Below are 19778 nucleotides of genomic sequence, written 5' to 3'. Positions count from 1 at the left end.
TTTGAATCCTTTGTGGAGATAATGGAGGAAATCAGCCATGAATATATCTCTATATACCAAAATAATGATACAGAGAAAAGAGGCCTCCAGGCTTCCGGTCTCTCTCACTCCTGATATTCAGATCTTCTTATACCAAGTAATCTATGTTATTATTCAGTAGAGCCCAGTTCTTTGTGACTCCATTTAAGGGTTTCTTGGCAAAGAATATTGGAGTGGTTTACCATTTCTTTCTCTGGCTCATTTTACAGAGGAGGAAACTGAGGCAAACAGGTAAGTGACTTGCCTGGAGTCATATAGCTAACTAAATGTCTGAGGCTAAATTTGAACTCAAAAAGATAAGTTCCTAATTCCAGGCCCAGCACTCTATCCCCTGCACCACCCACCTGCCCTAGTTATTTATACACTCACTGGTTTTACTGCCATACACAGACTCTCTCCTCACCAAGATTAGTCTCTAAATCCAACAGCCTTTTCTATCTATTAGCCACTTACCTACTTCCTGGCATCCCTATGTTTTCAAGTAGAATTCTAATCAATTGCTATGAAAGGAATTTCCCACACAAATGGTAGCACTTAGAAGAATATCTTTCTCCCATCTCCCAATACCAAAATATCCCTACCTTGCATTTTACTCCCTTGTTTGCTTCTTGATATTCTTTCTAAAATCTGACTTAATCTCAAGCCTTTGGGCTTGTGCTTATTCGTTTTTAAATTTGTTATTTTGGTTTGTTCAGCCCAGACCTACTCATTGACTTAACTTTATAACCAGTGTATATTCCCAATACTTGATGCCTGCTGTGACTCTGATAGTTGATAAATTCTTGTTCCTCTATACTTCTTTCAGTACAGCTCTGGGTGTCAACATATAGGTCAAGTGAGTTTCAACCAGGTTTCAAGCCCCTTAATTTTGGCTACCCAAATCTCTTGAAATTTGAAATGCTTTTATAGTTTCCAGGTGAAGAGTCATTAGATGAGGAAAAATCAAGGCAAAGGTAATCACTGGATTTAATTAAGTAAGCATTAGAAACTCACAAATGATCCTGTAATGGTGATGGAGAGGGAAATGCAAGTATTTACTGTAGTATTGGAAGGCTAATAATCTTGATAAATCTTCAGCAAACAGGTTAACTTTAGCTTGCCAAAGGCTATTCTTTTGTCTATAGAGAGTACTTTGTTGGAACAAGAATTGTGTTAGACTACAATACAGTAACTATTTAATTTTGGAGAAGTAAATACTGTGCTATGATTGGTTTGTTGAAATACCTTATTTAAATTTTAAAGGGGCAAAGAAAGTTCATTTATAAAATTGGGAGCCTAACAATTGAAGTCCTCTTTTTATTTAATTAAATGGGGAAATGTTTGTAAATTTAGATAGAAGGAACCCTTATTGCCTAGTTAGTTTTGAATTTAAAATCTGGAGAAAAATTTTTTCTACATATTTTTAAACTTTGACAAACAAGTTGCCTCTTTGTTGATATGATCTGATTACTTATGTGTTTACATATATGATCTGATTACTTATGTTATTATTACTTATTATTATTTGAATGCCTCTAGTTATTGTTTGATATTGATATTGTTAATATGATTACTTATGTTATTATTACTTACTATTATTATTTGAATGCCCTCTAGTGGTAATACATATTAGCTTCTTAAATAACTCTGAATAAATAGCTGGAGTTCATTAATGGGAAGAGGAGTATGGTTATTTTTGAAGGATAAACAACTAAGCAGGCTTGAGTTACCAAACAAACTATTCTTTGAGGATTCATGCATTTAATTCTATTTGATTTTTTTAATTATCCCTTTTACATAAAAGTATCCAATTAGACTTGAAAGGTTAAATTGGGACTAGGTTATATAAAGCTTTAAAATCTAACTAGAAGAATTTATATTTTTTCCTAAAGGCAATAGGGTACTAATAGAGCTGATTAAATAGGGAGTCAAATGGTTAGACTTTCAATTAAACAAAATTACTTTGGCAGGAATGAGTAAGACAGATTAGAGTCAAGGAAAGACTTAAGGCAGGGAGACTATGAGTTGGTTGTAGTTCTAACTCTTACATTTGTCTCTCCAACACTTAGCATAGTACTTAGTACATAATAAGTGTTTATAATCAATGCTTTTTCATTGATTCATGAAATTTCTTCTATAGTAGAAAGGCCTGGTTTCTGCAAGAAGAAATTGCATGGACTTCAAGGAATGGTGATATGGATCCACAGATTACATTAAGAGGATCAAAAGAATCTCATTAGTTACTCCCTAGCTAAGGGTATCAGTTGATAAGAATTTGTGAATTATCTACTTTATGATGAACTCCTAAGCAGCTATTGAAGAATCGACATTAATAGTTGAGGTCCGATGTCTTCCTGAGCCATTTATTTGAATCTCTAACAGAGAGCCTTCAGAGTTTGTCAAACCTAACCACTTATGATTCATGTGGAGAGAAATGCAAGAAGGTACATTGCTAAGGAATATGAAGCCTTGAGCAAGAAACAAAATGATATGAATGGGATACAAGTGGTGTTTTCATAATTGCCACCATCAGAATGCCTAGAGACTTTGATAGAGAATAGTTGATTGGAAAGCAAGGACCTAGTTACAGAGATCCTGATTAACTTCTTAGCCTTTTAGCTAAGAGCAATTCAGGAAGATGTTATATAAGACCAAGATTTGGATTTCTGGGCTTTGTGGTAAAATAGTGGATTGAATATATTAAATCAGTGTGTCCAAAATATATTTGTCTAGATTCTCAAAAATATGGTTGAGAGCTTTAAAATGAAATGAAAATTAGAGAGAAAACCATTTGTTTGTTTGTGTAGCTATCAAACTTTAAAAGTGGAGAGTAATAGCTACAAAATTGTAAGAAAATCAGGAGTAGAGATACCAAGTAACTAATAGGAAGTGTCTCTACACTACTATATTACTAGTGAAGTGAACTAGAGATCTTTATACAAGGATAAAAATTGGTCTCAATGACTCCAGGAGATAACAAGAAATTTTAGAATAAAATAAAAAAAAATTTTAAATAGAAGAAAAACAAGGAATTATCTAATATCAAAAATAATTCATATGGAAAATAAGTCAAGGAAAAATAATTTAACACTCACCAATGAAATAATGTGGATCCTTGATGTGATTGTGATGATAATATTGAGATACAAAGGTTTACTTGGTTCCTTCGGTACCTCAGAGCAAAAGGTCCTATGAGCCTCCTCTCAGTGATCAGTGCGCACAGTTCAAACTCCCAGACAGATTTTTTTAAAAAACAGGATAGGGATTTATTTTTGGAAACACGGTAAAATGAAGAGGATTAAAGAATTAGGATTCCCTAACTCTAAGCTAATGTCCCACTGTGTAAATAGAATTAGCTCGAGCCCATTAATAGTCAAAAATCTACCCATCCTAGGCATAGAAATGATATAATCCTAACCTCCCTTAGTGGGGAGGGGAGACGAGTTACCCACACGTGACAATAAGTAACAAATCAAGAATAGGGGACTGCCCTTTGGGCAGTCCAAATCAATGTAGAAACTGCCATTTGTCCATTTGAATTAGAGGTGGACCACAGGAAGTGATGAAAGACACTTTCTCTTTAAGTAAGTGAGTGAACTTCCTGTGGGGGCAGTTGTCTTCTCGAACTGGGAGCAGAAGCATCTCCTGAGCCCACAGACAGATTACACTCAATATTGTCACGTGGGTAAGTTAGGCTGACTTCCTTGGCCTAGCTGGGCCAATTCTAAACTCTGCCTATCTGGCTGTTGTGCCTTGTGGCTTACAGCTTCATTTATTAAGCTTTATAACCTTCTTCTCTCTCCATCCAGGCCTTTGGCCTGGACTAGCCTCTCCCTCTCTCTTTATTCCTACTTTTTACCTACCAGATTGTAAATAAACTCCTCAACCCGATGATGACTTGGGTCTGATTTAAATCTTCTAAGATCTCTGCATGGAGATTTCTATGTTTTCTTCCAAGCTCCCTAATTAATCCTCCCAGATTACTTTTGTAGGATAAACAGGTCTTTTGAGTAGCTTCAGAGTGAACCCTTTATGTTAGGGTTCAACCCTAGTAGGATTAGGCCCAACTTGACTTCTGGCCTTCCCAGCACCGGCAGTTTGTACAGGCTTGTCCAGTCACGGGTCTTCTGAGTTTACAGGTACTTCCAGCTTGCAGGAACACTGATGACTTCAGTTCAATGAAGGGTTTTCTTCCAGTCAGAATCAGCAGGGATCAAGGTATTCAACTCCAGGGGATAGGAAACCAAAATCACCAAAGAAGTTCCAGCTCCAGACAATCCCGAGGACAGGAAGTCTAAGAGCCTCTCAGTAACCGCCTGTGTTCACTTTTATCCCCTTCCCTGTATTCCAGAGCACAGCCTTTTCAGTTCCACAGCATGCAGTCAGGTCCAGCAAACCTCTCTCTTTGCAAAATCTCTCTCTCTCTTTCGCCTATTTGCAACCCATTTCTTTTCTTCCCTTCTTACACCCCCTCCCCTCTGAAAACCAGGACCAAACAAACCTCCCCCCCCCCCAAAAAAAGACACAAAAGAAAACTGTCTGGTTCTATTACAACCAGAGGGCAAGGTAAAAATATAAAGGATCCATAGATTACATACTGAAAAAAACCCTAACCCCCAAACTGAAAACAACCAGAAATGTTATAGCCAAATCCTGAGTTTCCAAATTAATGAAAATAGTACAAACACCTAGAAAGAAAGAGGCCAGGTACCAAGAATAAAGAGTCAGGATCACACAAGGCTTCATAGCAATTACTCTAGAGAAGAGAGGTTTTTACCAGTAAAACAGATGAAGAAGCATTAGCCAATCTGATTTTTAAAAGAGGAAACCCAAATGGCCAATATAAAAAATAAAAAAGGAAAGTTTACAATAAATGAAGAGGAAATAAAGGAAATTTTCAAAACCTTTATGCTGCCAAATCTGATCATTTAAATTAAACATGAATATTTACAAAAATATAAATTACCCATACTAATAGACCAAGAATTAGAGTAAGTGATCCAGTCTCAGAAAGAGAAATGGAACGCTGGCTGCCTATTGATCTCCCCTTCCCAAGGGCTTTAGTATAATCACCACTCAGGAAAGGTATTTGATGGTAAACATTGTATTTAATCTGTTAATGGGGTTAGGAAGCAAGGGAATAGGATTGAGGATTTAGGAACCCTATTGCTAACAATTTAGGCTAATAGTCTAGGTTGTTGATCAAGGTCAGGAGATTGCTATGTTTAGTAGAAACTGGAGGTTCTCACCCTCTCTCTAACTCTGACCTGACTTGGCCATAGCCAAGCCAGAGGTTAGGGAAGGCTATTTGATGATGTTGATTGATGAATCAGTAAACTCCCTCAGCTCTAATAACAGTGATGTTGATTGTTTGCTAGCTCTCTCAGTAGAATAAGGGGTCACAGGTTTCAGGCCTACCCTTCACCTCCCACCTTCCCAAGTCCCTGCTCCAGTCTGAGCCTGCTTGTCTTGTCACTTGGGGGTATTTATAGAGCTGGAGCCAACTGCTTTTTGCCCTTGGCTCATGGCATCTGGGGACATTCCGAGGTTCTCAACTGCTGGTCCTGTCATTCAAAGTGGCATCCATCTTGTCCCAGATAATTATTTCAACACTTGAAATTATTGAAATTACTACACAATCTATCAGATGTAGTCCAATTCGATCTCTTCTTCCTGTAGAGTTCTGAGCCTAACTCATTGACCATCTTCAATGTTTATTCATGATTTGTATAGTAATAGATTCAATGGAATATCCATACAACTACATGTCATAGTTTGAATAGTAGACATATTTCAACTTTTGGTCTTTACTTTCAAGAAGTTTTGGGTTTTATTGAGGAGGAGCTGTATTGTTTTGGGAGTTGTTTTTCCTGTGTGTGTGTGTGTGTGTGTGTGTGTGTGTGTGTGTGTGTGTGTGTGTGTGTATGTTAAATGTTCTGGTAGCAAAATAGAGTCTCATGTCTGAGGACCAGCATACCTAGAACAAAAAGGTTCTTAAGGTTCTTCCCTTCTAGGTTGGGCATGGCAACCCATGATGCAGTAAAAACTTTTTTAATAGCTTCTTCCTATTTCTATAGTAAGATGGCAGTGAAAGATCAGAAAAGGGAGTAGAAAGTACTACTAACCAGATTTTAGATAGTTTGTCTGTAGGTATTCAAAATATGTAGTCTTTTGTCCAGTGAGTCTATGATTCAATTGATAAGATTCAATTCATAATACTCTTAGAAGAAGTAAATCATATCAATGTTTATATTCTTGTGATAAAATCATAAGACAACCAAATTCGACTAAATGGAAGGGAAGAAAGCTTAGAAGCTCTCCTTGAGAAAAAGGATTTAACTAAGTTGATTCCATTATATCCCTAATAGCAACAAGAAATGCTATTTCTTGGGACAAATGGTTATCTAAACATTTATTGCTCATAATGAATATAGGGATAGAATCAGGAAGTCCTGGGTTCAACTCCTTGGCTGTGTAGTCCTGGACAAATCATTTAACTTCTCTAAGCTTCATTTTCCTCTGCTATAAAATGACTGAATTGAACTCAATAACCTTAAAGTTTCCTTTGAACTCCAAATCATTTATGACTGATTTTTTTAAACTACTTTTAAGTATTTGGGGAAATAATAAGGTCTTTCTAATAAGATTAGGAATGTCTAGTGCCACCATTATTATTGGATATAATTCTAAAAAAATTATGTCTATGTCAATAAGGCCAGAAAAGGAAATTGAGGGAATAAATATAAGCAAAGGGGAAACACTTTTTAAATATTATTGTGAGCAAAATGAGGTAAACTGAGGAAACAAAGTCTGAGCAATACAATTTATTATCTAGGCATAAAGTTGCAAAGCAAAATGGCTCCGAAGACTCCCTAAAACCTTCACCTAAAGAGAAATTAGAAGGGTTTGTATAATAAAGCACACTATTTTTACCCTTTCTATTTTTAGATTTAAGTTCTTTTCCAGTACTTGCACCCACCTGTATCCTGCAAGCCAATCAGTGATACAAAAATTCCTGATTCCATTGAAATGGCGTGATTTACAGAAAAAAATGAAACTTAGCACAAGGACAAATTTAACTTCAGCCATTATAGAAAATGTTAACAATAATACAAAATGGAAATGATTTGATTCTATCAATTTCCCTTTTCAATCCATGGGAGATATGGCCTCCCAAGGATCACTATATTTTAGCTAGTTCTAAAGGCTTTAAACATAGGTGTGATCAGTAGAATGTACTAATATGAGCCTTTCTGGAGCTATCTGGAAACAGACTCAACACAGCACCTAATGCAGCTAATATCTAAAAAGACAGAGGGCAATAAGTACCCATTTATCAAAAGCAGCTAAGAGGTCATTTCCCTACAACTGGGTGTAAACTAAGAAGAGGGAAAAGATGGATTCACTTGTGGTCTGGGCCAGTCTCAAGGGAGAGATTTCTAGCTGCTTGTTCTAGTGTAGGAATCTCTATGGAATTAGGGACCAAAGGCACTTTTTCTGTTTCCATGTTGTTTTTGATGCCTGTGCCCCTATGTACTCAGATATCTGGTATAATTTTTTTCCTACTAGACCTATGGTATGATTAGAGGCTGAATTGGTGAGTCCAAATAAACAATTCAACAAATACCAAACCAATTTGGGGTAGAGAGGAATAAGCTTTATCATTACAAGTAAAAAACTGACCCAGAGTTGGCATACCCATAAGGTATCATTCTAGAGAATGGCTTTGGCACAGATAAGATAAATGGATCTCCTTTAATAGTATTAGGGAAAGGAAAAGTATTGATGCAGTTATCTCTTATCAAAATCTAGAATAGTGCTTGAGAACTTTTTTTCCTTTTTCACACAGAATAGAAACTCAGAAACACCTTTAACAAGATGGGCCTAACTTTAATAATACCAGAGACCCATTGAATTTAAGAGTGATTTGTTTTTCTCCAGGAGGTGGGGGAGATGGTAAAGGAAATGGCCTTTGAGCTTTCCAGCATCCTTTTGTCAGGGATATTAAGGTTAAAAGTTGCTAAAGCAAAAGATGTAAAGGCACCCTTTAAATGTAGGAGTCATAATCTGAGTGATAATGATCTTCTAGCTGGGAAAGGATTCCTTTTCAATAATGGGAAAATCTTCCCATTGATCAGGGTCTCTCTTGTGGATGTGATGACAAATCCAATATGTAAGAGGGGAAATTATGTGTGTGTGTGTGTGTGTGTGTGTGTGTGTGTGTGTGTTTAAGGTGTGGTCGCCAGGAATCAATCAGATTTAGATTGATTCCATAATTAAAAATAGACCCAAGACAGGATGGCTTTATGGAAGTTTATTTACAATTAGGAAGGTTGAAGGTAGGGAAAGAGAGAGAGAATAACTCTGGTCTGAACCAGCAGAGGTCCAGAGCAGGTGAGAGTTAAAAGATTAATTAAACTAGGCTACTAGACACAAGGCCTTAGCAATTAGAGAGGCAAAGAAGCCTCCTTGAGGTAGAGACTCTAGAAACACCAAGGTAGGCGAAAGGAAGTCAGCCTAACTTACCCACATGACAATTCAGAAGGGAAGCTGCCTGAGGTCTCAGCAGAGATCCTTCAGCACCAAGTTCAAAGCATGAACTGCCTCAACAAGAAGTTTACCATCATATTTGAAAGACAGCAGCTTTTATCACTTCCTGGAGGTCCACCTCTAATTCAAGTGGACAAATGGCAGCCTCAACACTGTTTTGGACTGCCCAAAGGACAGTCCCTTGTTCTTGATTTGTTTCTTATTGTCATGTGTGGGTAACTCATCTCCCCTCCCCACTAAGGGAGTTGGGGATGACATTATCTCTGGTGGCTAGAGTTTTAACTATGAATGGGCTTGAGCTAATTCCATTTACACAAATGTCCATGGGACCCAGTTGGTTTGAAGTAGTAGAAAATGTGTCTCATTTTCCATGGATATTGTTGATAGCATTGTTTTTTCCAATCCTCCTATGAGGAGTGGACAGGAGAAGGAAAGAGTGACAAAGTGACAAACAGGCCTAAGGAAAACAAAGCAAAAACATCATGAAACAAGTTTGGGGCAATTTTCATGTGGGAATAATGAATCCAAGAGAACTTTTCTCCAATCTTTATCGCCATCAGAATTGTCAATAGCACTTGGAAAGGGTCCTCCCAAGTGGATTAAAATCTACCAGTCCACTGGAAGTTTTTGACATAGACCTTATATCCAGAGTGAAAGTCATGAAGTAAAAAGCCCAAATGCCCAGTATTCATTGCAACTCAAATGTCATGAAGCTCTTGCAACCTAGTTTGTAGTTCCTGTGTATAAGAAGCAATAGTAGTAACTCCTAATAAAGATGAATGTTACAGGGGAAAAGTTCATTCTTGGTTTGGGGTAGTCCTGAAAAACATTTGAAAAGGAGATATATGTAATTTTCCCTTGGTCTGCTGCGCAGATAAAACAAAACCAGAGGAAGAACATCAGGCCACTTTTTATTTTAATTTTTAAAAAAAATTTTCCATGGTTTCATGATTCATGTTCTTACACTCCCCTCCACCTCCCCCACCCCATAACCGATGCACATTTCCACTAGTATCTTAATGTGTCATCAGTCAAGACCTATTTACATATTATTTATTGATAGTTGTACTAAGGTGGTTGTTTTGAGTCTACATCCCAGATCATGTCCTCATCAACCTATGTGTTCAAGCAGTTGTTTTTCTTCTGTGTTTCCATTCCTGTAGTTCTTCCTCTGAATGTGGGTAGCGTTCTTTTCCATAAATCCCTCAGAATTGTCCTGGGTCATTGCATTGCTATTAATACAGAAGTCCATTACATTTGATTTTGCAAGTGTATCAGTCTCTGTGTACAATGTTCTCCTGGTTCTGCTCCTTTCACTCTGCATTAGTTCCTGGAGGTCATTCCAGTTCACATGGAATTCCTCCAATTTATTATTCCTTTAAGCACAGTAATATTCCATCACCAACAGATACCACAATTTGTTCAGCCATTCCCCAACTGAAGGGCATACCCTCGTTTACCAGTTTTTTGCCACCACAAAGAGCGCACCTATAAATATTTTTGTACATATCTTTTTCCCCATGATCTCTTTGGGGTACAAACCCAGCAATGCTATGGCTGGATCAAAGGGTAGGCAATCTTTTAGCTCTCTTTGGGCATAGTTCCAAATTGCCATCTAGAATGGTTGGATCAGTTCACAACTCCACCAGCAATGCATTAATGTCCCAATTTTGCCACATCCCCTCCAACATTTATTACTCTCCCCTGCTGTCATTTTGCCAATCTGCTAGGTGTGAGGTGATACCTCAGAGTTGTTTTGATTTGCATTTCTCTAATTGTTAGAGATTTAGAACACTTTCCCATGTGCTTATTGATAGTTTTGATTTCTTCATCTGAAAATTGCCTATTCATGTCCCTTGCCCATTTATCGATTGGGGAATGGCTTGATTTTTTGTACAATTGATTTAACTCCTTGTATGTTTGAGTAATTAGACCCCTGTCAGAGTTTTTTGTTATAAAGATTTTTTCCCAGTTTGTTGTTTCCTTTCTGATTTTTGGTTGCATTGTTTTTGTTTGTACAAAAACTTTTTAATTTAACATAATCAAAATTATTTATTTTACATTTTGTAATTTTTTCTAACTCTTTCTTGATTTTAAAATGTTTCCTTTCCCGGAGATCTGACAAGTGTACTATTCTGTGTTTGCCTAATTTACTTATAGTTTCCTTCTTTATATTTAAGTCATTTACCCATTCTGAATTTATCTCGGTGTAGGGTATGAGATGTTGATATAAACCTAATCTCTCCATTATTGTTTTCCAGTTTTCCCAGCAGTTTTTGTCAAATAGTGGATTTTTGTCCCAAAAGTTGGGCTCTTTGGGTTTATCATAGACAGTCTTGCTGACATCACTTACCCCAAGTCTATTCCACTGATCTTCCCTTCTGTCTTTTAGCCAGTACCATATCGTTTTGATGACCACTGCTTTATATCTGGTACTGGCTGGCCACCTTCCTTCATGTTTTTTTTTTCATTATTTCCCTTGATATTCTTGATCTTTTGTTCTTCCAAATGAACTTTGTTATAGTTTTTTTTTTCTAATTCAGTAAAAAAGTTTCTTGGTAGTTTGATAGGTATGGCACTAAGTAGCTAAATAAATTTGGGTAGAATGGTCATTTTTATTATGTTAGCTCATCCTACCCATGAGCAATCAATGTTTTTTCCAATTGTTTAGATCTATTTTTAATTGTTTGGAAAGTGTTTTGTAGTTGTGTTCGTATAATTCCTGTGTTTGTTTTGGTAGATAGATTCATAAGTATTTTATGTTGTCTAGGGTGATTTTAAATGGTATTTCTCCTTCTAATTCTGGCTGCTGTGATGTGTTGGAAATATATAGAAATGCTGATGAATTATGTGCATTTATTTTGTATCCTGCAACTTTGCTAAAGTTGTTGATTATTTCACCTAGCTTTTTAGTTGATTCTCTAGGATTTTTTAAGTAGACCATCATCTGCAAAGAGTAATAGCTTAGTTGCCTCGTTGCCTATTTTAATACCTTCAATTTCTTTTTCTTCTCTAATTGCTACTATTACTACTAGTGTTTCTAGTACAATGTTAAATAATAGAGGTGATAATGGGCATCCTTGTCATCAGGCCACTTTAGATGTGTTTTGACACACGGTTTGCCAGGCATGTTTTTATAAAGTGCTCAAGTTGGACTGAGTTCTGGAGGATGGTAATGTATGTGAAGTTTTGAGAACCTCGCTAGGCATGAGTAAACCTGGGACACAACAGAGTCAGTGAAGTGGGCACCTCTGTCAGAATCATTACAGGCTAGGGCACCAAAGAAGAGAGCAGTTTCTTTCAGAACCATCTTAGTCCCAAATCCAGTCATGGCTCTAGAGCTAGGACTCTACACATCAGGTGAATTGATAAACAATAACAGGGCAGATTTTAATAATGGACAGACCTAATCATACAAATGAAACCAATCTTCTAATACTCAAAAGGCATATAAGCTAGGGGATCACAACTGTAGGCAATAGCATAGATGGCATGCTGATTAAATGTTTGGCAAGTGGATCAAGAGGTATAAACAGCAGCAGTTAGAGGGGTGTTGCCTGGTGCCACCCAAACCCTCTTAACAGTCAAATATTCCTTGCATACCAAAACAGCCTACTTTATGAACTGACAGGGCAGAGGAAAATCAGTTTGTCTTCCACAGTCACCCAGACCCTGTCTACCTATTTGGCACAGAAACACCAATTTCACCTTGTAGTTTTAAAGAGGTTATAAGAAAGTATTACCAAAAGATGAAACACATGTGCAGGTCCTTCAAAGGTAGTGTGTTTTGTAGCTTCATCAACACAATTATTGCCTCTTTGAAACAGCATCAATTCCACTGGTGTGAGCAAGACAATAAACAGAGATCAGGGCATCAAGAAACCTCAGGGCAGATAAGAGATCTTCAATGAAATCCACATCTTCAATGACCTTATCAGCCAAGTTCAAGAAACCTCTTTTTAGCCAAAGCATCCAAAAGCTACCACAAATCAATATGAATTGTGTCATTTTTTTTTCCGTCAGCAAAGTGATATGCCCGGGTGAGTACCACAAGCTCAGCAGACCTCAGCAAGAGATTGTATAATGGAGGATGAGAGATAATGAGGACTCCAGGATGATTCCTGGGTTGTGAGCCTGAAGAATTGGAAGGATAGTATTGCCCCCTATGGTAATAGGGAAAGTGGGAGGAGAAAGAAGGAAAGGTTTTGGGGAAAGAGGATTAGTTCTGTATTCAATATATGGAATTTAAGATATCTACAGGATATATAGTTCAAGATGACTGAGAGACATTTGGAGTTGAAGATTGGAGGTCAGCAGAAAGTTTCCGGAAGGGTAGATAAATGTCAGAATCATCAGCATAGAAATGATAATTAAATCCATAAGAGCTGATAAGATATTTAAGGAATTGATTCCAACATATAAGAACAAGAGCCATTCCCAATAGATAATAAACAGATTATAAACACCATTTTTTTAAAATGCCAAGTATCAACAGCTCTATGGAGAAAATATGCTTCAAACCACAAATACTAATAGAAATCAAAATTAAAGTAAAGCTAAGGTTCTATCTCAAATTTACCAGACTGACAAGGATGATTTTTTTAAATAAAATGACAGATGTTAAAAGGAATATGGGGAAACAAGCACACTAATGTACAATTAGTTAAAGTGTGATTTGGCCCAACTATCTTGGAAAATAATTTTTAACTGTACCCTGAAGCTCAATAAAATGTGAATATAAGACTTTGATTCAGTAATACCATAAAACAAAGAGGGAAATGGCCTAGTGCACAAAAAATATTTTAGCAATATTTTTGTTATAGCAAAGATCTAGAAACAATGAGGAGAAGGACTAAACAAATTATAAGCTATGAATATAATATTGTTGCTCTGTATGAAATAACAAAAAGGAGGTACTGAGAGAAACCTGGAAAGACTTGTAATAACTGACACAGAATGAAGTAAGCAGAGCCAGTAAAGATAATTTCTATAACTTCAACATTGCCAAAGAAGTTAAAGACTTGAGAAGGCCCACCCTTGAAGCCTTACTACCTTGGCAGAACCTTCCAAAGTTATCACCTTATTGACATTAATTTTGAAAAGCCAGAGCCACCTTTATCTACTCTGAAATAAGGTATTGTTCTTTAGTAGAGAAAATTTGGGTGTTGATTCATGGTTGGCTCACAAGAGAAATTAGTGCTGGAGATGTAAATAAGAGATCATCATTAAACTTCTGCCTAACCTAAACAGGAATTGTGTCTGTTAAATTGCTAAAACAAGACATTTGCAGTTTCTTGTATAAACCCAATGTTCTTTTTTATCTTTTTTCTACTGGGCATGTTTATTTCTAGTAGGCACTGAAGCTCTGGCTATAGATGCAGATCTTACTCAAGAAGTCAAATTTTAAAGTTATATGAACATGTTCATAAGAGTTCTGGTCCATCTATTTTGTCTGCTTACGTTGTTAGTATAATATCAACCCCAAAAGGTTTCCCTCCGAATGTTAATATTACACCCTTTCAAAGCTATGCTTCTATGATAGATATTCTTTCTACTTTGTCTCACGATACTTAACATTATGTATTGTATAATTAGAATCTGCTCCCAAGGACTCTAAACCCCAGCATCCCACTTTCGTTCTCATGTTACATCCTTAGACATTTTGGAGATAAAGTTTGTATGTAGCTCTGCCCCGCTCTCTTTTACCATGAACACGGCTGGGAAAACTTGTTTTACTCAAGCTTTTACTTTTGTCCTTTTTTTCTTCTACTTCAAGTGATTATTAATAAATATTATAAAATTTGGTAGAGTCATTGGATATTAATTTTAATCTTATATATAACATAAAGTTTAAATTCTTTTGTGAGTAATTTTAAGATAAAAACCTTGCTACCTCCCCAAATCAAGAAAGCGAACTGTTTGGAGAAGACACGGAGATGCCTACATAAACCACACATGACACCAAAGATCCAGAATGAACTTTGGGATGTAGTGAAATTGAACTGTGGGGGATTGAAAGCATTTATTTTGAATGTACACTCTTATGCCAAAGGGGACTACCCCCTAATTGGCTTTTTGTCAATGCACCTAGTAATCATTAGTTTTGTTCTTTTTCTCTTTTATGTCTCTCTTATCCCCAAATTATTATAATTTCCCCTTAGAAACTGTAATATTATATGTACCTCTAGTTAGAGATATTTAGAGATATAAGTTGGTTATGTGAACTGATTCATTGGGGAAGCGAGGCATGCAAATCTGAGAAATTTCTACATGCTCATTTTACGATGGAATCACAGGGGGGATTGTATAAATAGAATCTGCTCCCCAGGACTCAGCATCTCACTTTAGTTCTCACATTATGTCCTTACATTTTGGAGATAAAGTTTGTGTGTAGCTCCACCCCATTCTCTCTTTTCCCATGAACCTGGCTGGGAAAACTTGTTTTACTCAGACTTTTACTTTTGTCCTTTTATTTCTTCTATTTCAAGTGATTGTTAATAAATCTTATAAAATATAATACTTGGAGTTATTGGAAATTGGTTTAAATCTTACAGTATTCTCTGTTAGATTATAAGCTCTTTGAGGATAGAAACTGACATTTTTCTTATTAGCATAGGGCCTTACATCTAGCAGCTGTTTAATGTTTGTTGAATCAAATAAGTCAAGTATAAAAATTATTTGTGTTTTATTACTGAAAATTAGAATTTATAATCTGGTTTACATATCTCAATTGAAATTGCATCCTTCTCCAAAGTTACCAGTGATGTTATAATTCCCAAAGCTGATAGCCATTTCTCAATAATCCTTCTTCTTGATCTCTCTGCTATCATTGACATTCAAAATCACATCATCAGCTGTCTATTGGACATTTCAATTGGCATGTCAAACACATGTACAAAACATAACTCATTTTTCCCTCCAAACTTCACCCCACTTTTGGACTTTCTTACTACTGTTGAGGGAACCATCATCCTTTGAGTCAGCCAGATTTGCAACTGTGGTATCATCCTTGACTACTCCTTCTCCCCCACCCACATGTCCAAATAGATGACAAATTTTATCATTTCTGATCTCCCTGCCTCATGTTTTTCCTGACTCCAGTCCATCCTTCATACAGCTGCCAAAATGATTTCCTAAGGCACAGGCTTGACTCTGTCAGTTTCCTAGTCAATAGACTCAAGTGGTTCCCTGTTTCCTCTTGGTTCGATTCAAATAAATTCCTGTTTGACATTTAAAGCCCTTTACAACCTGACCTTAATCTACAGGGCTTTAAATGGACAACCTTCTTGCCTAAGATACACTCCTTTCCTCACCTCTTAAAATATTTCCTTTCCTTCAAGGCCCAGCTCAAGCATCACCTTCCATATGAGGCTTTTCTTTGTCCTCCCAGCTTCTCCTTCCCCAAATTTTCTGTCCATTTTGTATTCACCTACATATATGCATGCTATTTTTCCCAAATAGAGTGCAAGCTTCTTAAGATGAACTTTATTTGTATCCTCAGCACTTAGTGTAGGACTATAATTGTTGATTGATTGGTATTTGCTATGAATGGCCTTCAAGTTTAAACCAAAATTATTCATTTTCAGTACTCTTAATTTTAATGGTCACAAATAGCAAGTAAATTAAACAAACTACATTTTTTCTTTTACAGGTTGCTATATAACTGCCATGATGATGCATCTAAGTTTATCCATCTTCTAGCAAAGCCCAACTGCAGTTATCTAGAACAAGAGGATTTTATTCCTTTACTTCAGGTACTTTTTACTTGCTTATGAAAATGGCTTTCTTTTCTATAGAAAGGTGGTTAAAAAATAACAACATATATATGAATAATAAATCTCTGCCTTACCACCTACAATTATATGGAGCATTTCCAACAACCAGGTATAAACAAAAAGGACTTAAAATAGCCAAATAACTGTCACAAAATTCATACACTTAACTCATTAACATTTCTAATAACCTTAGTATTTTGGTTTCTAAGTCCACCAGAGACTAGGGACATTGCATTAAAAGTATAAAAGCAAATAAAGGAGAGATTGATTACTTATAAACTCCCTTTGCCCAACTAATAACTTTTCAGTTTCTCTAAAATGCCTCTACTCCAGATGGTACATACTATAAAGTCAGCCCTGAAAATAATCACATCTATCATGTTTGTAAAAACTAAGAGAAGCAGTGATGGATAGTCCCAAATAGAAGATTATCGTTTATATTTTGAATGTGTCATTTATATTGGAATGGTTTGCTAGACACACCATTTCCTCTCTAGCTGGTGTATCTTTGCATCAGCTATCTCCTAGGCCCCTACTGTACTTTTCTCATTTCCACTTTTTAGAAATCTAACCACCTTCAAGGCTTAACTTCACCCTGCCTTCTATATGAGTCTTTTCTTAAATCTCAGTATCTGTTCTCCCCTGCCAAAAAAAAAATTCTTCATATTTACTTTGTACATCTATGTAAAGCTCTTTGGGCCAAACTAGACTAACTTCCTCCAAGTTAAAGACTGGAATTTGAGTTGTATTTCTATCAAGCTGAAAAAAGAGAACTGTTATCATGGAATCTGGACTGGAGGGCAGAGCTTCTGGTAGAGCTGGAATTTAAGAGCTTTCTGGAAAGAGATAAGAGAAGAGTTGTCCAACTATTGTTACTGTGCATTCATGCCAACTCTCTTCCTGTCCCTCTTCAGAGAGTTCTTTAAACTCCGGCTCTAACAGAAGCTGTACCCTCCAAGAGTCCTGATCCCATGATAACAGTTTTCTCTTTTCAGCTTGACAGAAATACAATTCCCAGAGTCTTTAACAACTTTTGCCTCCCTAAAGGAAGTTAGTCTCACTTTACTAGATAAACTGTTACACATACATCTTCATTCATTCATAGGTCTTTATTCTTATTTTATATGCATTTTGTTACCTCCTTAATTTTTTGGCTTATTCTTATCACAGATTAGAAGTAGCATATAAAGGTAAGGCAGATGGTGGTAATAAGAAAATAAATACAAGCACAGTTTATCAAGGTTTTGATGTGTTATCAGTCTTCAGTGAGGATCACAGTCATATATTCAAAAAACAAAACCCTTGTTTGAAAAAAAGAAAAATAGTAAAAGGATATTTTTTTTGCTCATTAGCTAAGTTCACAAAATTTGACATATACAAATGTCAAATAGTTTAATTATTATTTCAAGATTTCTTAGAAGCTCCAAGGCTAGGGAAAAATTATTATGATTAAATTATTCTTGATTTCATCTTTAATATTTTCTACCAAGATTTGTTGAATTAATTTCCCTGATGTAAAATGAGAGAGGCAGTGTGGTGAGATGGAAAGGATGCTGGACCCAGAGTCAGGAAAATCTGGTTTTGAATTTTTCCTCAGACAAAGATGACTCTGAACAAATAATATCTCTGAAGACCGTTTCATCCTATGTGAAATGAAAGGGCTGGATTTTTATATCCTCTAAGGTCTATTCTCAATCTAATTTGGATTATGTTCCTATAAACTATAATTCTATGACCTATATTTTGCTCCATAAAACATGAAAATCATATTTGTATCTTGGAAATGCCACTGATCAGCAAAAATCGACTAGCACCTTAATTATTAAATGTTGAAAAAATGTGACTTTTTAAAAAGTTTTGTTTGGCTTGATCTTTCTAGGATGTAGTGGATACACACCCTGGCCTCACTTTCCTTAAGGATGCTCCAGAATTCCATTCCCGCTATATCACTACGGTAGGTTGTCTTCTCACATTTATAAATAATTGAAATTTCACAGTATTTTTATTTTCATTATTATTAAGCAGTAATCCAACTGATCCTTATGAGAAAGGTAACAAAGATAACAAATGTTTTAAGTGAAAAGAAAGTACACTATGTGATTAAATTCATCACTTCCTTTATTTATGTTACCTTGTTCCCAGTGCTTTAAAATATGTCTCATGTATATAAATAAGTGTAAAACTTTTGCCAATAAAAATAAAACTCACCCAAAATTGCCAGCAAATAATCTTAACCAGGGTTTTAGAGACAAATGGACAAAATTATGAGGTAGCTCTTATGCCGTTCGCTAAATATTGATGCTTCACTAAACTTAGGCCTTGTTCAACAAGATAGAAGAGATTATTCAGCAAACCCATCTAAAAAATGTTCTGTCCAAGTCAAATAAAATCTTCTCCATGAAGCTTTTTCTAAGCCTCCCAGCAAGAAGTGATCTCTCTTTCCTCATTATGTTTCATGGTATTTTCTGGGTATGTTTCCTAGACATTTATATTCTATTATTATTACAGTCACTTGTGTACATGTATTATCATCCCCAGTTAGCATCTTAAGGATAATAATGTCTTATTCACCTGTAAATCACCAATGCTTATTAGCACAATGCCTTTCACCTGGTAGGTACTTAATAAATGTTGACTGTACTTCATTTAAGTTTTGAATGTTAGAGCAGAAAAGTTTAGTTGTGGCAAACATCATCCAAGGCAATCATGCAGAAATGTATAATCAGTATTTCACATAGCACATTTGTATTAAACTTTTCATTTTTTTAAATGAATTGAGCATTTTCTACAAACTGACAAAAACAAGTAAGACATGATCCCCATTCTCAGTTTAGTAAAAATAATTTTAAAAAACATACAAACAAATAGCTCCATCAGTTATTTTAATCCAAATGAAGGCAAATAGGCATCAAGGTCAGAGATAAATAGATGATCTCTGAAGACAATGCTAAGGAAGGCACATGGCTTTAGTCCAGTTTTGCAGACTACATACAGCCATAGGTGGCCAAATTTGCCTAGATGGAAGAAGTCTTGATCTCCTTAAACTTGAAAAGTTCACCTGTCCCCCTCATTAATTAGATAGACATATTTGGGATCTCTAGGCTGAATTGTTATAAATTAGTTTTTTCTTCTTTCTCAGGGAATATCCATTCTCTTAATAGATCTTGCTTGAGAAATTTGATTGTTTTGTTTGCATACTTCTTTTCCACTTCTCAGAAAGCCATATCTGAGCTAGGAATGCTTCTTTTTTTATCCCAAAAAAAAAAAAAAAAGTAGGCATGCCCTAATGAATTAAATTCTACCTGAAGAAGAAACCCCTTTTATCATGTCCCTGAAAAGTAGTCATCTAACCTCTGCTAAAATATTTTTAAGAGATAAGGAACTACTTCTTAACAAAACAATCCATTCCACTATGGAGCAATTCTAAATGTTAGA

At 35.9% G+C, this 19778-nt stretch overlaps 1 protein-coding gene across 2 annotated transcripts in view; it reads left to right on the top strand.

Moving 5' to 3' along the window:
* The window catches only part of PPP2R3A (protein phosphatase 2 regulatory subunit B''alpha), a 142625-nt gene that overhangs the window by 60897 nt on the left and 61950 nt on the right, over positions 1-19778 (top strand). For both annotated transcript variants that reach the window (XM_044669992.1, XM_044669994.1), the window contains exons 4-5: positions 16220-16322; positions 18223-18297. In XM_044669992.1, the coding sequence (XP_044525927.1) occupies positions 16220-16322; positions 18223-18297 (178 nt within the window). The remainder of the gene's footprint in view (positions 1-16219; positions 16323-18222; positions 18298-19778) is intronic.

Source organism: Gracilinanus agilis, chromosome 3 (genome assembly GCF_016433145.1).
Source record: "Gracilinanus agilis isolate LMUSP501 chromosome 3, AgileGrace, whole genome shotgun sequence".
Lineage (NCBI taxonomy): Eukaryota > Metazoa > Chordata > Mammalia > Didelphimorphia > Didelphidae > Gracilinanus > Gracilinanus agilis.
The sequence above is the reverse complement of the archived record's forward strand: the minus strand, read 5'-3'. Positions and strand labels throughout refer to the sequence as shown.